The 19,993-nt window shown below is 58.9% G+C and overlaps 2 protein-coding genes and 2 long non-coding RNA genes across 7 annotated transcripts; 2 read left to right on the top strand and 2 right to left on the bottom strand.

The window, feature by feature from the left end:
* Positions 1–1,888: 1,888 nt before the first annotated feature.
* On the top strand, positions 1,889–4,059 carry DCTN6 (dynactin subunit 6). The gene is made up of 7 exons (XM_064653899.1): positions 1,889–1,970; positions 2,115–2,179; positions 2,260–2,365; positions 3,071–3,159; positions 3,344–3,391; positions 3,498–3,640; positions 3,724–4,059. The coding sequence occupies exons 1-7, from the start codon at positions 1,948–1,950 to the stop codon at positions 3,820–3,822; spliced, it is 573 nt and encodes a 190-aa protein (XP_064509969.1). The 5' UTR covers positions 1,889–1,947; the 3' UTR covers positions 3,823–4,059.
* On the bottom strand, positions 3,927–7,304 carry LOC135413764 (uncharacterized). Its single transcript, XR_010430383.1, has 2 exons — positions 6,756–7,304; positions 3,927–4,492 (listed from the first exon to the last, which is right to left on the bottom strand). It is a non-coding gene; the product is annotated as an uncharacterized LOC135413764 (long non-coding RNA).
* Positions 6,155–19,597, top strand: RBPMS (RNA binding protein, mRNA processing factor). 4 transcript variants are annotated; one of them, XM_064653894.1, is made up of 9 exons: positions 6,156–6,304; positions 12,229–12,306; positions 12,496–12,534; positions 12,657–12,719; positions 13,472–13,622; positions 14,248–14,378; positions 16,057–16,126; positions 17,345–17,450; positions 18,091–19,597. In XM_064653894.1, the coding sequence occupies exons 1-7, from the start codon at positions 6,242–6,244 to the stop codon at positions 16,117–16,119; spliced, it is 588 nt and encodes a 195-aa protein (XP_064509964.1). In that variant the 5' UTR covers positions 6,156–6,241; the 3' UTR covers positions 16,120–16,126; positions 17,345–17,450; positions 18,091–19,597. The 4 variants fall into 4 exon arrangements, with proteins under 4 accessions (XP_064509966.1, XP_064509967.1, XP_064509964.1 ...); XM_064653895.1 differs by having other exon boundaries at positions 17,286–17,450; XM_064653896.1 differs by lacking the exon at positions 14,248–14,378 and having other exon boundaries at positions 6,155–6,304.
* On the bottom strand, positions 10,790–12,265 carry LOC135413760 (uncharacterized). Its single transcript, XR_010430379.1, has 2 exons — positions 11,240–12,265; positions 10,790–11,145 (listed from the first exon to the last, which is right to left on the bottom strand). It is a non-coding gene; the product is annotated as an uncharacterized LOC135413760 (long non-coding RNA).
* Positions 19,598–19,993: the final 396 nt, after the last annotated feature.

Here is a 19,993-nt window from a genome sequence, read left to right as displayed (position 1 = left end):
CGGTCCATAACCCAGCGGACAAGGCGCTCTCCCCTCCGCAAAGCCACGAGCGGCCCAACCCTGCCGCACACCCCCAGCGCAGACCCCCCAGCCCAGCCCGTGTCAGAGCAGTCACCGCACATCCCCTGCCGTGTCACCTCTCCCGGGGTTGGGCTGTGTCCTGCCCCTGGCCGGGCTCGTCCTCCCGTGCAGCCTCTCCCGGTGCTGTGCTGAGCCGGGCTTGCCCAGGCGGGACCTCTGGGAACGAGGCACAGCTGCTTTGGGGACGGGAGCAATCAGGAAACCTTCCCGCAGGCTGACCCGGTCCCACCGGTGGCTGCGCTTGCCCCGTGCTCGGGGGGAGCCCCATCCTCGGGGGGCTCTGGCCGGCAGCCCCCCGGGCAGTTCCCGCAGAGCTGAACCTGCGCAAAGACAGCGGGAAAACACTCGCGTACGCAACACAAAGTTCCAGGCGCTTTCCCCGCCGTGCCGCACATCCCTCCGGGAGAGGCCCCGGCCCGGGCACAGCCGAGCTCCCGGCACGGCCCGGGGGCGGCCGCTCCAGCCCCCCCGGCCGGAGCCGCAGCCGGGACAGCCCGGGCCGAGCTCCGCACCCTCCGTGCCGCGGGTGCCCGAAGGTCTCTGCGCACACACGGCCCTGCCGGGCGCGGACACCCGGGATCACGGCCACGGCACTCCCCGGCTCCTCCCGACCCGCACACCCCAAAGCCTCCCCCGGCCCCGCCGCGCTCGGTAAAAGGGCTGCGGGCGGGGCCGGGCGGGGCCGGGCCGGGGCGGTCCCTGCGCGGCACCTGCGGGGCGGGGGGAGCGGGGCGGGGCTGCGGCACCAACGGGCTCGGTGGCGCCGTCTGGCGGAACCCGCCCGGTACTGCAGGAACAGCCCTCGGGGCGCGCCGGGACCGCAGTTCCCGGTTTTTGTTCCCCAAAGGCAGCTGTTTGGAGGCGCTGGAGATCGCGAGGTGTATTTCTGAGACCACACGTGCAGGACTTTCCCTAAGCCCGAATCCGACCGCGTAGCCCCACGTGTGATGTCGGGACGGGCCGGAGCGCCCGCGGTGACGGGCGGTGTTTGTGGACTCCATAGGAGGACCCGCCGAGCGGTCCCGGCCCCGTGGGGGGCTCAAGGCCCTTTGGGATTTATTAATCGGCGTCCCGAACCCCGCGGCTGCGGGGAAAGAGGGAGGCGGGGACGAGGAGAGAGGGGTTGTAACTGTAGAAAACCCTTCTGAAAGATTTTACTAGGAGGAGATTAGGGTTTTTCGATTAAGGAAGCGTCCTGCCTGGAAGAAGTCATGTTTCCCAGAGACAAATTTTTAGGTGTCTTCTCTTCCTGCATTCCAAAGGAGCTGACTCCCGGGTACGAGAGAAGATAAGTTCTTGCACACACGTTTGAAGAACCCAACGGCGGGTGGGGGGGGGGAGGGAGCAGGGATGATAAAAGCCCTGACAAGATCTGGGGGTGTGTCTTCTCCCAGTACCGTTGCAGATTTGTACCGAGATGTCAGGTGCTCTCGACTTTGGAAATAAATTCTCCCAAATCCTTCCACTGGCCCGCCCCGCCACCCTTGTGGCTTCGCCCCCGCCCCCTCACCTGTCCTGAGCCCCCCAAAACCGCAGGATTTTGGCTCTGCCATCAAACCCTTAAAACTCCCGAAGCAGGACTCGAGTCTCCCTTTCGCTGCCCTAAGACTGCCCAGCTGGGACTGGTTCCAAGCGCCAACAACGCGGGACTTCGAGCCATCCCACCACCCCAAAAAAAAAAAAAAAAAAACCACAAAAAAAAACCCACGGGACTTTGTCTCCGTTTCTGAGCCCCCCCAAAATGCCCGATTTGTTGGTTCCAGGATCCGAGCGGGCGGTGACGGGCACAGCCGGGGTGGCACAGCCGGGGCGGCCCCGCCCGCCCGTCCCCCGGTGCCCCGCCCCGCGCAGGCGCCCGGAGCGGCCATGGCGGAGAAGGCGCAGAAAAGGTGAGTCCGGATCCTCCCTCCCGATCCCCCCCCGATCCCCTCAAAACACCCCCGGGAGGCTCCGTCCCCTCCCCGCATCGGCACCCCGCCCGCCCGGTCTCGGCGGATCCCCTTCGCCCGTGACCGCCCCGTCCCTGCCCGCAGCGTGAAGATCGCGCCGGGGGCCGTGGTGTGCGTGGAGAGCGAGATCCGCGGGGACGTGACCATCGGTAAGGGCTGTGTCCCCCCCGCAAACCCCGGCCCGTGTCAGCCCCCCCGGCCCCGGGGTGACGCGGCGCTGTTCCCGCAGGGCCCAGGACCGTGATCCACCCCAAGGCCCGCATCATCGCCGAGGCGGGGCCCATCGTCATCGGGGAAGGGAACCTGATCGAGGAGCAGGCGCTCATCATCAACGGGTCCGTGCCGCACCGGACGGGGGGTCACCGGGGCGTCGGTGGGCTTAAAAACCCCGGGGAGGCAGAATTTATTTATTTAAAAAAAAAAAATAATCCCAAACTGTCATGCTTTTGTGTATGTCCGTGGCACTGTGGCTTGGGAAGAAGTCACGGAATCATAGAATTATTGGATGCTAAGCACCTTCCAAAAGGGACCTTAAAGATCATCTCCTTCCACGCCCCTGCCGTGGGCACTAGGCATAGGCACTTCCACTAGACCAGACCGCTCCAAGCCCCATCCAGCCTGGCCTTGAACACTTCCAGGGTTGGGGCAGCCACAAGTGCCCTGGATGGACAACATGTTCTGGTATCGCACTACCCTGACAGTAAAGAATTTCTTCCCTATATCTAACCTAAATTTCCCCTCTTTCAATCCGTACCCAGTACTTCTTGTCCTGTCACTAAGAGTTCCTCTCCACGCAGAGTTCCTCTCCAGCTTCCCTTAGGCCTCCTTCAGATACTGGAAGGTTGCTAAGTCCTCCCTGTGAATCCTTCTCCAGCTGACAGAGGAGAAGGATCCTAATCCTAAGCAGTGTCAAAACTCTGACAGTCCAGCTGGATTGGGTGGGATATACATGGCTTCAGTCTGTCAGGAAATTGAGCTGCCAAACAGGACATTGCTGAGTTGTGATCTCTGACAGGGAAATCTGTTCTACCTTCTTCCAGCTATCCAGAAAATATTACCCCAGAGACTGAAGATGTGGAGCCCAAACCCATGGTCATCGGCACCAACAATGTTTTTGAGGTTGGGTGCTGTATCCTTGCTGTGGAGTGACGGATACACCGCACTTCCACACCGATACGGGGGGGAGGCAGGCGTGGGCTCTATCCATGTTCAAACATCCCAGTGCTGGGTGTTGGCTTGGAAATGGCATCAGGGTTTTACCTGTTGAAATAAAAGCCAAGCACTTTACTGTTTTACTTAACACAGACCTGTAGATTCCCAGGCGATGAAGGTGGGAGACAACAACGTCATCGAATCCAAAGGTAAGTCTCGGCTCATCATCTTTGGCCCCGGTGAGATTTTGCTCCTGTAGACGCTGCGGGGGACGACTCTCACAGGGATTCCTCTCTCCCCCTCCCTCTCTGGCAGCATTCGTTGGCAGGAACGTGATCCTGACGAGCGGCTGCATCATCGGGGCCTGCTGTAACATCAACACCTACGAGGTGATCCCCGAAAACACCGTCATCTACGGGGCCGACTGCCTCCGGCGTGTGCAGACCGAGCGGCCGCAGGTGGGTGTGTGACACGGGGGGACACGCCCGCACCCCCTGTCCCACTCGGGCTGCTGCCTGACCTCCCCTACCTCCCTTTCCAGCCCCAGACGCTGCAGCTGGATTTCCTGATGAAGATCCTGCCCAACTACCACCACCTGAAGAAGACCATGAAGGCCACGTCCACCCCTGTCAAGAGCTGAGCATCTGCCTGCTGCTCCCGGTGCCTGGCCGGGTGTTTGGTCCTGGGAAGCACTGCACACTCCGGGAAGTATCCGGTCTCTGTGATCCTCATTCCATCAAACGATTTATTGCTTATTTGTGTGCTTTTATTTATCTTCCACCGAGAATCTCAGACCAGGTTTGGGTCTGTTGTCTCTCCCGCAGTAACTATTGTTCGCGCTTTGTTTTGGGAATAAAATGTCACCCGTTCTGCTGCCCTAGGGAACCGCCGCGTCACCCCCGGGGACAGCTCGGGGACAGCCCCGGTGCCACCTCGCCGCTCTTCCCCCTTCCCGCCACCAGAGGGCGAAGTGCCCCCGCGCTGCTCAGGGGACCTGGCCCCTCATCCCGGATCCACGCGGGTCCTGGGGTGGGAAAGGCTCCAGGCACCCGGTGCCACCCTCTGTCCCTGCCCCTGAGGGCTGCTCCTGCTCGGCTTCCCTCCCAGAGGGCCCAGAACGGAGCTGAACCTCCTCCACTCGCTCGTCAAGCCACTCTGCTGGAGCCTTGGGAATCGCCACGCTTCCTAGCTGGCCCCCCAGATTCCTGAGGGATGTCCACAACCTCCCCCGTCCATCACAACCTCCCTGTATGACACAGCCTGGTGGTGTGTCCCGGCACAGACAGACATCAATGCCACAGCAGAAATTCCTGTAGGAAAGAGAGAGGGGAGAGCATCAGCAACCACTGCAGAGAAACCCCAAGTTCTGCAGGACGTGGGGCTTTGGGTTGAGACCCGGGGTTTCAAGGCATGGAAGTGGTGCAGCCCCCACCACAGCCGATTGGATTTTTCTCCCTGAGTTCAGTTTCATGGCTACCAGAAATCCAAACCTGCCAGTTTTTTTGGTTTGTGATTCCAAGCCGTGTTCCAGCGCCACCAGGGAACTGCAGCTCTTCCCCAAAGCCGAGTCCAAATAAGGGTTGGGAATATTGTCCCATCTGCTGTCCAGACAAAGCGTTTTGTGGTGATGCCCATGGAAGGGGAAAACACATCTCTCCAGCTTCTCCCCTTGCCCAAAGATAAAGGACTCTTTAGCTGGGAATCCACTCTCAAAAGCAAGAGGCTCCAGCAGATTGGGTGACTGGATCAGTTCCTGCACTCTAGATTCCCTCTGGGGGTCACCTGTCCTTGGAGCCAGACACTTCCCGCTCCCCCAAATCCAGCTGGCACAGCTCATTTCCATCTCCCTCCTGGCACAAGAGGTTCTGCTCTGTAAATTGCCACTGTGGGGAGGCTGCAAACCCATCGCTGGCTGGGCTGGGTCCCCCAGGCAGCCAGCAGGACACGCAGGCAGCTGCCCCCAGGTCTGTTTTGGCCGCTGAGGCACAGAAAGGCAAGCTGTGACCTTAAATTCCCGTTGGAACAAGCCCCGTGCCATCCGCAGGATGTCCTCGGGGTCACTCCGGTCCCTGTGCATTGTGCACAGGCAGCACCTGCTCTGGACACAGCTGCTGGGCTTCACCCCCAGGGTCTTCGTCACCCTGCTCTGGAGCCGAGCCTCTGGGACCACAGCCCCATCCGTGGAGATGTGCAGGGCTGGGACAACCCAAATCCAAGCTCTAGGATGAAGGGAGAAGGGTGCTAGGCCCAGCGCAGGCTCAGCTAAAGCCCAGCCTAAGCAGGGAGCCCAAATGCAGCCCTGGGGCCAGGTGAGGAGGGACTGACCCCCCCAGGTGGGGCTGGTTTGGGGTGATCAGCCCCCACCGCTCCCCCCACTGTCCCCAGTCCTGCATCCAGTGTCCCCAGCACTGTCCCCTCCTCTGCCCCACAGCTGTGATGCAGCCGTGTCCCTGGAACTGTGGCCCATGTCCCCAGCCATGTGTCCGGTGTTCCCAGGACTGTGTCCATCTCCCCAGCCTTGACCTGTGTCCCCAACCTGTGTCCAGTGTCCCTGGGACTGCCCCATGTCCCCAAGCCTTGTGCCCTGTGCCCATCTCCCCATCCTTGTGCCTTGTGTCCCCAGCCTCGTGTCCTGTAAGCCCAACCCCAGGTCCTAGGCTGTGTCCCATGCCTCCAGTCTTGTCCTGTATCCCCAACCCGGTGCCCTGTGTCCCCGGCCTTCTGTCCCGTGTCGCCCAACCCTACCTCCAGCATCCCCAGCATGAGTCTTATGTTCCTGGGACCGCGTCCCATCTCCCCAGCCCCGCGTCCCGCCTTCCCAAACCCCGCATCGCGCGTCCCGTCTCGCACCTCCCGTGCCCCCGACCCCGCGCCCCTCCATCCCGCCGCGCCCCCGTCGCCTCCCGCCGCTCCGCTCCGCTCCGCCGCGCCCCCGCCCCGTCCCTCCCCGGCCCCGCCGCCCCGCCCCGGCCCCCCCGCCGCCGCCGGGACCAGCCTCCAGCGCCGCCCGCCCGGACGCGGCTGCCGCCGGCGGGACGAGGAGCCTGGCCGGTCGCACCATGAGCAACCTCCCCGCCGACCGGGAGAGCGGCCCCGCCGACACCGGCCTGCCCGAGGAGGAGGTACCGGGGGGACACACACGGGGGTTTTTGGGGCGGGGGGGAGGGTCCGGCATCTCCCTCCCCACCCTCATCCTCGGGGGCTGCGCTCCCCGGGTGCCCACGCATCCACCCAGGATGGGAGGGGGGGGTCTTCGCCGGGGGAGGTGTCTCATCGGTTTACGAGGCTCCAGGTACGCGGGGCTGCTGCGGGGGGACGGGGATGAGCGGCGGGGAGCGCATCGCCGCTCCCAGGGACGCCCCCATCCACCGCCCGCATCCCCCCGGGCCTCCCCGCAAACGCCCCTCCGGCTCCCCGGCGGGGACCTGCGGGCGCGGGGAGCCCCACTCGACACACGCAGCTCCGCGGGGGGCGAACCAGGCTCCCCCCGGTCCCGGGGCCGGTGCCTGGTGCTGCCGGTGCTGGTGGGTGCAGCGCATCCAGCGGCCACGCGTCCCTTCCCGTGGGTCTCACCCCAAAGATGTCCGAAACATCTCCCCCACGGTGGACCAACCCCACGCCGCGCCACGGTGAGAGCTGGCTTTCTGCCTTCCAACCGCAAAGTTCCTGGTTTTGCCCGTGACCTTGAGATGGGAATTTGGACTTGTGGGAGGGTGAGAGCGAGAAGATTCCGATCTGGGATCTCCTCTTCCTTCTCGCTCTCCACCCTCCGGGCTGCTCCGGCAGGTCCCGGCCGGCTCGTACTGGGGTCCCTGGTTGATGGCCAGCGCTGGGATCACCGCAGCTCCATGGCCCGCTGTTGCCTGCCTTCATTTGTTTGTTCTGGAGATGGCTCTGGCCTCAAACTTCCAAAAGTTTCCTAAATAATGGGGAGTTTTCCCACTCGTGGCTTCGAGGGGTGTGTGGGAGATGATGCTGCCGGGTCCCGCGGCTGTGGCTCGGCCGAACGTGGCAGTGGGAGACATCCGTGGAGGCCTGTTGCCTTCCCCAACTGCACGGCATGTGCCCCCCCCCCCCGGCTGGATCCGGGGGGCCAGGGGCCGGCTGTCGCACTGCTCGCACTTGGGGAACCCCTGATCTTTCGATGCTGGACATGGGGAGGCCCTGGAGGGGACGGCTGCGAGGTGCCAGGGTCACCCGCTGTGCCGGGAACAAATTAGGAGGGCGATGGCCAAGCCAGGCTCCTCCGGTGCCAGGCAGGTACTTTCCCTGCAGGAGTTTTGCCCAGCCCAGGCTGGAAGAGCCGGTGCTGTCGAGTATTTGCTTAAGCGCAGGGGAAGGGGGTTGCCCGGCTACTGCGCCGCACCTCTCCCCTCCCAGGGCTTGCCTTTCAGGCTCCTGCCCCCCCAAAAAAGAGGGAGAAGCAGCCCCTATCCCGGGGAGATCAGTGAGGTTGCTGCCAGGTGGGCAAAGCCCCCACTTCAGCCCCGCTCCTCCTGCCTGCTCCTGGCATCCCGGGTGGCCTCCCTATCCCTCTCGCCTCCTCCCCGGGGTACCCACAGGGGAGCTGTGAGCCAGGGGGTTCCCCACGGAGGAGCCAGAACAATTTGGGAAGGCGGTCACGTCACTTTGGCCGGGCGAGAACGGCATGTTAAAGGCTCGGCGGAGGCCTTATTTGGTAGCGGAGCGGCTGCGGAGAGCCCGGCTCGTGGCCCTCGTTCCCATCCCATGCCAGATCCCTCACCCCGGGGGACCGTGGCGTGGGGAGGGAACACCAGGGGTGGTGTCTGGGGGGTAGTGCGCCCAGTGAGTGGATAAAATTTTCCCCCGTGGCCCCTCTGTCGCATCCCCCCGTGCTCCTGCTTCCTTTCCCCCTTGAAGCGTGGGGTCCGGAGGGTTTGGGAGCAAAGTCTGGGCGGGACAGGGCCGCGTGTGACCCCCTCCTGATCCCGCTGCTCCTCCGCTCTGTTGCAATCCCCCATCTGCTCCCTTGGCTTCTCGCTGCCTTTTCCTCCGCCGCTTCCTCGTTCCAGCCCCGGCAGCTCTGGACTCGCTCTTCCCCAAGGGCTGTTCCTCTCCTCCTGTCCGTCACCGGACGTTTGTCTGCCCCTCTGGACAAGAGGCTGCGGGGTGGCGAGGCCGGAAGCTGATCCCGGTCCTCCCGCATTCCCCGGGCGGAGGAGCCGGCATCCCTCGGCCTCAGCCTTGTTTATGTCGGGGAGTTTTGCGGGCTGAAGGCATGCGTACACACAGCCCGGGAATCTAAACCCAGCCGAGGAAGACGCTCCATTAGCCAAGAGAGTATTTATGCCAGGACTAATCCCGGCGGGGCCGGAATGCACCCCGCCGCGCGGGGGGGGAGGGACGACAGCACCCCGCTTTGCCGGGAATGGGGTGCGGGGAGAAGCTCTGCTCGCCCTGTTCCCTGGCTCCATGGCAGCCCCCTGCCATCGCCCTCCCGCTCCCGCCGGGATCCGGCTGCCCGGCGGTGCCTCTCCGGCGGCGGGCAGTCAAGCGGATAATCGGCTGGTGGAGAATTAAAGCGAGCCCCGCTGGAAGGGGCGGACGGACGGACGGGGAGCCGGGGCTGAAGGAGGCGATTAAATGCCTCGTGGATGAATCACCCGGATGCCTCCCGCCTCCCCCCCCAGCCTGTTAACGTTCACCGGAGGTGGTTTGGGCAGGGATAGGGGCAGGGGACCGTGACCGTGCTGGTGGGACACCCGGCATCCCTCGGGACACCCGGTATCCCTCTGGGCACCGCCAGCCGATGGGGGTCCGAGACAGGGTAATGCCTCCCTGGTGCTTCCTTACCTTCAGGAACGTCGCTTGTGGCTTAAGGTGAGGAGAGGAGGAGGAGGGCTGCCGGTGCTCCATCATGGATCTCTCCGTGCTGGGCCATCCTCGATCCATGCTTCTCTCCTCCTCGACCCCAGCCACCTCTTGGCCCAGGCCCTGCCTCTCCCTGTGTGTCTCCAGCCCTGACCATCTCAGCAAACTCCCCTAGACCCTTTCCATCATCCTTTAAATGCCCCAGATGGGATATGGAATTTCAAGGACAACAGAAGGAGATGGTGGGATGCAGAGGTGAGAGGGACGGGCCAGAAGCAGGATGGAGGTGGCTTCTGGGAGAGAGTAGCAGAGATATTGTCCTGCAGGGACAATAAAGGCCAAGAGGGGACAACACCAGGAGTGAGGAGGCAGAGGAGGGATCCAGCAGCCCTGGCAAATCTGGGAGCTGTGGGGTGCAGTGGCAGGAGCAGAGAAGGACTGTGGAAGGGGACCTGGAGCGCTCCTCGTGCATAGCTGCCATCCCCATGGAAGGAAATGGAAGGAAATCAAAGTGGTCACCTTTGAGGTGCTGCGCCCATGGCCAGCAGCTTCCCAGAGCAAACACTGGCACTTCTGACCTGGAAAAAAAACCCTTTGGTTTCACCCCAAATTGTAAGGAGAAGGAGAGATGGAGAAATGCTCCACCGAGAAGAAACTGAACGTGTTTGTACAGCAGAACTGAAACAAAACAGCTCGAGCTGTCCAAAAAAAAAATAAAAATAAGGGGGTTTGGGCTGCAGGGATCCCATGCTCCAGCGTCCTTCGCTAATCCTTGCCTGGGAGCTGTAGGTCTGGCCCCATCCCATGAGACACTTGGGAACAGGCGCCTCACCCAATCTGCGTGCCAGAAGGGGTCATTTTTCCCCATGGAAGAGCATATATTTGCCTGCTGGCTGATAAGGCACTTTTTTTTCCCAATCTAGGGTGGGATTTTGCCCTGAGTGTGTTTCTGGTAGAGGATGGTGACTGAATCCCTGGGATCTCTCGGCACGGGAAAACCTGGAGCAGCTCCCTGCGAGCCGAAGCTCCCCTTCCATTTAAGGGCAGGAGTAATATTTCCGCTAGGATCCTTCCCTTGGCAAAAGGATATCCGTCCAGCCTGCTGGGATTATCCCTGAGGAAACTCCCTTACTCTGCCAGTTCCACCTGTTTGTTACCCAGCAAAAGGATGCTGTTTGCATAGGACCTACTCAAACATCGCTGTGGCTCGGTACACCCCAGGCCCCTTTTGTGGGGTGCAGATGGGGAGCACCCACGAGCTCATATCCCTCCCTGCTCTCCCAGGCCTTTTGGGGCTGGAAACCAGCTGGGGGATCCTTTGGAGCCCTTCTCCCTCTCGCCGCTGTGTAATTTTACGGATTCAAACTTGGCCGACCCGCGTTTGAACTTCCAAAGAAAACAAGTCATTAAGGAAGAGAAGCCCTTCTTCTGCAGGGCTGAATTTCGTAGGGTTCCTCGAGGTCTTTTAGCTCTCCCGTCTCTCTCCCATGTGGCTTTGGGGATAAATGATCCGCCAGGCTTGGGCTTGTAGGATTTGGATTTTAGGGATGCTGCAAACTGGCAGTGGGTTTCCCCCCACCCGGAGCTGTCGCCGACACCTCTGGTGTTTCATGCAGCTCCCCAGGGAGAGGAGAAATGGGAAGCCAGCTTGCCAGAATTGCTCCAGGGATGATGGAGACGGGGGACACCATGCAAGGATGCTCACAAACCCAGCTGGGAAGGTGGATGCGTCCCGAGAGCCAATTCCCCGGATAGCAGCCACGCTTAGTCAGACCTGTCTGAAAGGAAATATTTATTTCCCCAAGGAAAGGATAAATTTGTTTTCTTTACATTGAATTTCATGAGCACAAGGGGAGCTCCTCCTGCCTCCCTGCTGGGAGAAATTTGGGCACTGTCTCCATGGGGAGACAGAGCAATATTGAATGCCTTGGGACGCTCCATCACCCTCTGGTCTTGGGAGACAGCAGAAGTCTGGCAGAGGTCCCCCAAGGTGCTTTGGGGGGGCTTCCAGCCCACCTTGGGTGGCTCCACTAGAGAGGACAGGCTATCAGGCTGTGCCTGCCTGCAGCCCTGGCTCAGGAAGGGGTGAGGACACCCCTGTGCTGATCCCATCCGGCCTGGATGCTGGTACCTGCAGGAATGATGATGATGATGATAACACAGGTACCAGGATGGGTATCACCAGGGCTGTTGGCACAAGGACTATATGCAAACAGCTCGAGTACCTTTTGTTATTTAACAGATACAGGTCAGCCAGAGGTTTTGTTCCACAAAGCAGGAATGTTTGCTGCTCCCAGGCTGGGAGATGGGGGAGATAGCTTATCTGCAAGAGAAAGAAGAAATGTCAGCAGAAGAATAGGCCTGGGCTGGCTGTTTCTGGCAGTTTCCCATGTCTCTTTCCCAGGGAATGGGGCAGGCAGGGTGCGTGGCCAAAAAAATAAAATAAAATAAATCAAAGTTTTCCCCTCCTCCAGCCCAAAGTGTTCAGATGAGATTTTGTGGATGAGGAGAGGGGGAACTGGCAGCAGACCCAGTTCCCCACATTGCTTCACCAGTTATGAGCTGGTTGCAAAGCAAAACCATCCCAGCACAGGGCTTGCCTATCCCTGGGGAGCCCCACATCCCGCCTCGGAGTTGGTGGGAGCGGGATTTCTGCCAAACACACCAGCTTTGAGGATGCTGCACCACCACAAACATTAGATCCATCAAAAAAGGGTTAAAACCCCTTAAAAGGTGACTTCTACAAACCAGGGACAAGCTGCTTAAACCCAGCCCCCTCCAAACCAGGGCCGGCCATTCCTCCAGGAGGAAGAGCTGGGATTTGCTTCTCCCAGTCCTTAATGAGCTGCTGCAATTAAAATGAGACAATAGGCATTGTCTGCAGAGTCCTGGATCCGCTGGGGATGCCGGGAGAGATCCTGTTTGCCAGACCGGGGTAGGAAGGTGCTGGGATGCTGGAAGCTTTTTCAGCCCAGAGAGCACTCTGTGGGGTGAGGACAGGTCTCCGTTACCTTTCCATGGTGCCTTAGCAGCTTCCTCCGTGGTCACCTGAAGGATGGGGACACCCCTCCCAAAAATTCTGCATCGCTCAATTGCGGCTTAAGGCTTTTGGCTGCCCAGGAGCTTCCCTCTGGGCTGGCATTGTCCCTCTGGCTGCAGGAAGCCAAGTTAGGGATGAAGAGTATCCCCAGGAACCTTCTTTCTTCTTTTCCAGGTGAGGACACTCTTTGTCAGCGGGTTGCCTCTGGACATTAAGCCCCGGGAACTTTACCTGCTCTTCAGGCCCTTTAAGGTACCAAACTGGTGAGGGAAAGGGGGGCTGGAAGTGTGGAGCTGGCCCCTGCCCCAGCCCCAAACAACTTACTGGGATCTGGGAGCCCACTGGTTCCTCCCCAAAAGTTTATTCAGTCAATTTATTCAGTTATTATTATTTAATGGTGGGGATCTCCACTGAACACCCTTTTTTATCCTTTCCTTGCAGGGGTACGAGGGGTCTCTCATCAAACTCACCTCCAAGCAGGTAGGAGCCGCTCCAAAGGGGGCAATCATCCCACCATTCCCTGGCACCACCAGTCCCTGGGGTGAGGGGGGTCCCCTCTGCTCCCCACCTGACTGATGGCTCCTCCTCTCCTTCCTCCACAGCCCGTGGGCTTCGTCAGCTTCGACAGCCGCTCTGAGGCAGAGGCGGCGAAGAACGCTCTGAACGTGAGTGTGCCCAGCCTGGCTGTTCCATTTTCCCATTTTTCTCCCTGTTTCCCTGTCTCCAGATACTCCCTCAATTCCTCCACGCTGGGGATGTGCAGCTCCCACGCCCCATAGCATCCCCATCCCTCCAGACAATCCCATCGTTATTTCTCGTCCACATCTTCCCTCCCAGGGGGCTACATCCCTCTCACCTTTCTCAGGGCCATCCAGGAGGGCTTGAACTCTCAGGGTTTGAGCCTTAGATACAAATACAAGCCAGAGACACCGTTCCCAACCTCTCCTGTTTGTTCAGCAGGAAAAATCCCGGCAAAATCTGCAAAAGAAAAAGCAAATCTCACTTTTAGCAGCTCCCTTCTACCTCTGTGGAGTTACCTGGAAATAGTCAGGGGCAGAATCACGTGGAGCTGGTTCTGCGGTTCCTCACCAGTTCTCCCCGGGTTTTGGTTTAGGGTTGTTTTTCTTCCCTGTCTTCATTTTCAATGTAAAACTTCTTTTCTTTGGCTCCACTAATCCCTCTGGATAAGAGCTTGGCCTTGCGGGGATGCCGACTGCCAAATATGGTGCCGATGCTAAAGATGCTGGAGGAATGCGAGCCGCCTCGGGGCCCGGCAAATTAGCTCATTTCAAGGCTGGAAGTTGAAAAAAAAACCCCATAAATAACGGGGAGAGAGTTATTTTTGCTGCAGGGGGGGCCGGCACGCGGCAGCGCTCGCCCACCCGCCGTGCCTCCCCTCCCTCCTCCCCTCCCGCAGGGCATCCGCTTCGACCCCGAGATCCCCCAGACGCTGCGGCTGGAGTTCGCCAAGGCCAACACCAAGATGGCCAAGAGCAAGCTGGTGGGCACCCCAAATCCCAGCACCCCTTTCCCCACCGCCGTACCTCAGTTCATCGCCCGGGAGCCCTGTGAGTACCGGGGCCTGCGGCGCCAGTAAGGGGTTTGGGGTGGCGGGTGCTGGGGGCTGCCCCCATCCCGGGGAAAACACCTTATTCAGGGAATGTGATGTCGTGCAGGGTGCTGGAAGGAGCAGGGATACCGTGGGGGGGTGGGAGTGGGGAATGCCAAGTCCAATTGGAAGCAGTGGCACCTGCTTGCTGCCAGGAGTCCCCAAAGGAGAGGATCCCAGGACAGGTGACAGCCAGCCTGGCATGGCGCCTGGGAGTGGGACAAGCCTAAGGTGCTGCTTCTCCATGCCGGGGAGTTTCCTCGTCACATCTTGGGGTCTCAGCAATGTCCTGCCGTGAGTGCTCCATACCTGTTTCTGCCTCTGGAAGAGCTTTTCTCCCGTGGACACCGGTTCCTCAGCTTGCTGTTGTGCACAGGCTTGAGCCACATTCTTTCCTCTGCTGGATCCCTGGGATCATTAAACCTTTTGGAGATGACGAGCCCAGTACCACGTTGGCTCTCGGCGGTGACATCCTGCACTTCTCCAGGGGAAGCTCTGCTCCTGCTTCGGGGGGAGAAGGAAGGATGTGGCAGGGGTGGCGGCCCTGTGGTCACCATTTAACTCTCCCTCTTCTTCTCTTGCAGATGAGCTCACAGTGCCTGCACTTTACCCCAGTAGCCCTGAAGTGTGGGGGCCGTACCCTCTGTACCCAGCGGAATTAGCACCTGCTCTACCTCCTCCTGCTTTCACCTATCCCGCTTCGCTGCACGCCCAGGTAATTCCGACCCATCCCTCACCAACCACTGCTCACCCTTCCACCCTCCCCGGACCCCCTTCCCCCTCGGTGCCCGCCGCACCACTAACCTCTGCCCGGCTAACAGGCACTCACTCCCCGCTCCCCGAGATTTAGGGATGGCTCCCAAACGGAGCTGAGCGCTGGCAGGGGTCCTGCCTTTCCCCAAACACCTCTCTCTGCCTTCCTACCTTTGCTGCCGCCCGTGGTGGGGCAAGTGGGCAGGGAGGGAGGGATGGATGGATGGATAGGGATGCTCTCCGGGTCTGGACCATCCTCATCACTCGTTGCTATCCGGCTGCTGGCATGGTGTGTGAGATGGGGGCTCCAGAGCCCCTGGAGCATTGCTGGGATGTGGTGTGCCGGACATGGGGTGTGAAGCCAAGCGGTTTTGACGGGGAGGAGAGGGAAGCGAAGCGCAAATGGAGGATCCATCTTTTATTGACGAGGTGCTGCCTTGTCACAAGTGCTTTCTGCTGGCTGCCAGCGCCGGTGGCCCCCCCGACGGCAGCACGTGGCTGTTAAAAATTAACCATCCGCCTGGGAGAGGAGCTGGGGAAAGAAGAGAAGAAGTGGAAATGGAGGAGGAAGAGGATTTCTTTGCAGTGCCAGCCTTACATCGTGGGGATGCTGGGAAAAGACCTCTGCCATGAAGGGGGAATGGGCAGCTGCCTCCCCAGTGTCTGCACCAGACATCATCCTGGCTTTTGCTCCTTGCTGCTGGCTCCGATTCGGCGATGAGCAGGAGAAAACGAGCACACGGAAACAGATTAGCTGGATAAACTGCTTCCAAGGGGCTTTTGGCCCTGGCCCACCAGGATTGAGCCAGGTTATCTAGAGCCACCATTGCTGGGAGCCGGAGCAGCCAGGGGCTGGTTTGAGCGGGAGGGTGTGGAAAAGCGCTCGGCGTACAAACCTTGGACGAAACTCCAGCTTTTTGTGCCCTGCTGCTCATAGGAAGAGCAGCAGTAAATATTATTGCAACTACGTACTCGCCTTGTCAAATAACTGCTAACAGGCAGCACCTGCCCTGCTCGGAGAAGCGACAGCGAAGGAAACGGAGGCGTACGGAAGCTCCGAGGGTCCCTCGGGAAAACCTAGGCTGAGGTTAGACAGAAGAAATATTACCTGATGTGCAATATCAGCACAAGGGGAAGCACGGTGGTGGCACCTTTCCCACCCCCCCTCCCCATGCAGGTTTGGTGGGGGGCACTGGAGACGGGTGCCACTGTCCAAACTGGAGCTGCTCGGCTGGATCCTGCAGAGAGCGGCGGGACCAGGAACCTCGGGATGGACGGGGGCTGACTTGGTGTTATTTGGCAGGGCACTGAGCACCATGTGCTGGGTTTTGGCGTCTGATGTTTTCCACCCTGTTTCAAGCGGGCTTGTGAGAAGCTGAGAGGGATGAGCTCGCTCCTGCTCAGTGGGATTGTGGTGCTGCTATCCCAGCTCCATCCTCCTGGAAGCAAGGATGCTGGGGGCTGTGCTTGGCCCCAGTGTTACTGTCCCGGTTGGAGCTGGGATGGCTGTACTGCTTGTGCTCTGACCTCCCTCCACCCTGTGCCTGGGGAAGGCCGGGAAAGGGGATCCCAGACGCAGCTGGATCTTGCCAGGGTGGGCGGCCACCCCCTCTCACTCTGTGTCCCCCTTGCCTCTGCAGATGCGCTGGCTCCCTCCTTCCGAGGCTGGTTCTCAGGGCTGGAAGTCCCGTCAGTTCTGCTGAATGCCGGGTGAGTGCCACTGTCCCGGTCCCATCCTCCTGCGCTGGCTGGGATCCACCTCTAACCTTACCCTGGCCCTCCCCCACCACCACAACTCCTGGGGTCTCCAGCAGCTCAGGGTGGGTAGCCAGACTACTGGTGAGGCCAATTTCCTGCAGGCACCCTTAAGTCCAGTTGCCTTCCTTGCCCCCAGGAAGGGGATGTCCCTGCCACCATTCACCCCAACACTTTCCCAAATGTCCCTGGGCAGGATGGAAAAGGCATCCTGCTGGGGAGGGGGTGCAGTGATAGAAAAGAAGGGAGCCCCAACACAACCATCTCATTAAACCTTAATGAAAGCTCTCCTGGTGGCTCGGGGTGGTGGAGCTGCCAAAATAAGAAGTGCAGCCTCACCAAGCTGCCTGGCTGGAGGGAGGGACTGATCCGATTCCATCTGGGACCTCTTTGGATGGAAAAAGCCTTGCAAGACATGCTCTGCAAATAACTTGGCCTTTCGTGGATAAATAAACAAAGGGGACACAAGTGGAAGAGGGGAAAGAGGTTCAGTGGATGCTGAGCACTGCTTTACCCCATGATCCCACCCACCCTGACCATCCCGGTTGAGAATATCCCTGCACACTGCCGATCCCTGCTGGGAAGCCTCCTGCTTCCACACCCAGTGCATCCAAAGCTCTGGTATTGGCTGCCCATGCTCCCATGGTCACTTATCCGGGAGGGCAGAAGGCCCAGCCCTGGCTGCAGCTGGACCCAGACTTGGATCCACAAAGAACTTACCGGCTATTTTAGGCCCAGCAGATAAAAATAGGGAGCGGCGAGGCTTTGGGAACCAGTGGTTCTTCCAAAATATGCACCGTGCCAAACTTTCCAGATAAAATGTAAGCAGAGCCGTATTTGGGAAGGGGAGGCGAGCGAATCATTTGGAACAGGTCCACCAGCCCACAGCAACACCAGTGGCCACAGTGGGCGGTGGGGATGCAGGGTTGGGGACCTCCCGGCTCCCTGCCAGGCTCCTCCACCCAAGAAGGGCACAGCCCAGGGAAGGGTTTTGCTGCCAGCCTGGCCCTGTCCTGTACTTGCTGCCTGGAGCCCATCAGGGCAGGGCTAAGGTGAAAACTGCCCCCTTGGGAAGCGCCAGCTCTGACCACTGTGAAACCACCTCTCCCCACAGCACCGCGACCTCAGCCCCCCGTGCCAGCGTCCCTCACCCTCCGCTGTGTCCTCCCGCAGGTCTCAGGTGTGTGATGGTGGCCTACAGTCAGTCTTGTGGGTATTAGTGGAGTCTTCCAAGGCGGCTACTGGGGTGACGTGCTCTCCGCCGGACCACAGTGTGCTGGTAAGGCCGGGATGGCGTCCGGCTGTCCCGTGGGCTTGGCTGCCTTTGGGGAGGGGGCCAAAGGGTGAGGAAGCCAATGTGTTGTCCCCGAGGGAATAGGCAGTGAGGTGGGTGTGACCCTGCAGGGTTGATCCCTGCAGGGTGGCATCGCTGCTCCTGCTGCTGCCCAGCCGGAACCACGGCCCTGCCATTCCCGCCTTTATCGTTATTATTATCTGGGGCGAGGGTTTCCACAGCCAAGGAATGCCTCTCAGCTTTGAATTACCCCCGGTAATCTCATCTCCGTCCTCGCTTCCTGCCTTGGATCAACAGAGACTGAATTCCTCTTAAAGTGCAAAATTCAAGTTAACTCTCAGCTTCCCAGTTCAAACCCCAGGGGCTTCAGCCACGGGGAGGAGCAAACTGGGACCAGGGGAGTCCTTTACACCTTGGATGCCAACAGTCTCTCTGCACAGGCATTTCCCACCTTGCCTTTCCCTGTCCTTGGAGTGAGGACTGGGCACAGATTTCCAAAACAAGCCTCCCTCTCCCCCATGCTGCTGCACAGCAGTTTCCCCATGAAGGACAAGAGATGAATCACAGCCCCTTTTTCCTCCATCACAGCTGCCTTTTTTTTTAACACCTCTCTCTGTTGTTACAGGCTTGAAAAAAAACCCTCACACGAGTTTGGATTCCTCCAAGACTTTCCCACAGCCTCTATCACACATCTGCTCTCCTAGAAGAAAAACATTACCTAGTAATAATATTTTCCTCTTTTACACTGTATATTTGTAAGGAAGAGTGTGTTGCTCCCGAAAGCATGGTTTGACAGGCATTGTTGTAGTGTTTGAACTTTTCAAACAGAACCATACGAAAGCAGACTGAAACGAGAGCCAAGTATTTTTGTACCAAAGCTCCTCAAAGAGGACAATCTTACACCGGGTCGGACCACAGGCTTCGTGCTTGACTTTTGGAAGGTGTGTAATTAAGAGTCTTATATTGTCCCCCGGCCCCCGTCAGCTGCATGTCGAAGGCATGATGTTCACGTGTGTGCAGATGTCGAGACACACCACGCGGGTTCGCAGGAGATGTCCGTGGACACTGCAGTATTACTGTCTTCTTCCCAGTTGTACCAAATGACAACCAGGCAGGACAATCAGGAACGTTCCTCCGGTGTTTTTTTTGTACCTTAGGGCTGTGCTCGTAGCTGCTGTGCAAAGCTTCCGCGGGGTGCAACGGCTCGGATCAGGGATGGGCACACGGCCCGCACATGTAGCAAGGTGACAATTTGCCTCCTCCTCCTCCTGCCATGGCTGCTTCAAGCTGTTACAGGCAACGTAAACTGCTGTATGAGAAAAACTCTTCCTGCTACGCCGAAGCGCTGGACTGGGGTTTTAGCACCGAGGTTATGCCAGTCCGGCCGCTCGCTGCGTGGCATTCCCATGTTTCCACGTGCAAAGACAAGAAGGGAAGCTGCCAACACCCTTTACGGAGGGGTAGTGTACCAGCAAAGAGACTGCTTGATGTACTAGTTGCTCCTTCTCCTTGCTCCAGGAGGAATTTGCAGAAAGAAATTAACAGAGCAAACCAACCCAAAACCTCGTATCAGGTCTCGGTTTCTTGCAAAGGGAGGTGCAAAGCTCCTCCTTCCATTTCCTTCCCCTGTCCTCATTCCAGCTGCAAGGAACAGTGAGCTCAGCCGCTGCCCAGGCCTCACTGTAGCTGGTTTCCCAGCTGTCCATGGCCTCATTCAGCATCATCACCTTTTCCTTCCTCCTTCCTCTTGTCCTGTGGGTGGGCCAAAATAAGACAGTTGAGATTTTGGCTGTCAGGGTGGGGCAGGGGGATGAGAAAATGGGATTTTTCATGCTGGGAAACTGTCCCGTTGGAGTCTTCTGTAAAAAATGGGACTGATGTCCATTTTTTGTAAAAAATGGGACTGATGTGAGAAGAAATCAAATCCAAAACAAACCTCAGAGTGGCTCTAAAAGGAACGATACCGGCGTTCCCAAGCGAGGGACTAACTCCTTTAGCAAACTATTTCCTGTACTTTGTCTCGTGGAGAGGAGAGAAGCTTCCACATTGTCTACTCCGCTTTTGGAAATATGTTTAAAGGTACTTTTCTATTGTAATTTTTTAATAATAAAACCGGTGATTATTATAAGTTACGTGCAGAGCGTGGTTGTGTGTCTGGTTAGGAGCAGGGAGAGGGATCCCAATACACCCTTCAGGGAACAGCAGCCTCCTTGCTCCCTCAGGGTATTTGAAGACACTGTGACGCTCCAGGGTGATTTTTCGGGGCAGATACCATCGTCCTGCTTGGCTCTCTCGGATCTCTAGGAAAGCTCCAAAATCCAGGCTGGAAGGATCAGCAGGCTTTAGAGAAATGACTCCAAGTTTACAAAGATGTTATCAGTTAGTTTTCAAACCTACTAATCTTGGCAGGGAGCACAGGAGCTAAGCTGCAATTTTCCATGAGCTCAGCCCCGGCCGAGGCAAACGTAACCTAGAGACGAAGGGCCAGATTAGCTTTGTATTTTTTTTAACACGCTGGGAATTTAGAA

Source organism: Pseudopipra pipra, chromosome 4 (genome assembly GCF_036250125.1).
Source record: "Pseudopipra pipra isolate bDixPip1 chromosome 4, bDixPip1.hap1, whole genome shotgun sequence".
NCBI lineage: Eukaryota > Metazoa > Chordata > Aves > Passeriformes > Pipridae > Pseudopipra > Pseudopipra pipra.
This window is presented reverse-complemented; position numbering and strand designations above follow the sequence as displayed.

Bases quoted from the DNA above. Each gene is read 5' to 3' on its own strand.
- DCTN6 (XM_064653899.1), top strand. From the start codon at position 1,948: ATGGCGGAGAAGGCGCAGAAAAG. The intron at 2,366-3,070 runs GTCCGTGCCGCA...ACCTTCTTCCAG, and splicing joins CAGGCGCTCATCATCAACGG to CTATCCAGAAAATATTACCC. The intron at 3,641-3,723 runs GTGGGTGTGTGA...CTCCCTTTCCAG, and splicing joins TGCAGACCGAGCGGCCGCAG to CCCCAGACGCTGCAGCTGGA.
- RBPMS (XM_064653894.1), top strand. From the start codon at position 6,242: ATGAGCAACCTCCCCGCCGACCGGGAGAGCGGCCCCGCCGACACCGGC. The intron at 6,305-12,228 runs GTACCGGGGGGA...CTTCTTTTCCAG, and splicing joins CCGGCCTGCCCGAGGAGGAG to GTGAGGACACTCTTTGTCAG. The intron at 12,307-12,495 runs GTACCAAACTGG...CTTTCCTTGCAG, and splicing joins TGCTCTTCAGGCCCTTTAAG to GGGTACGAGGGGTCTCTCAT.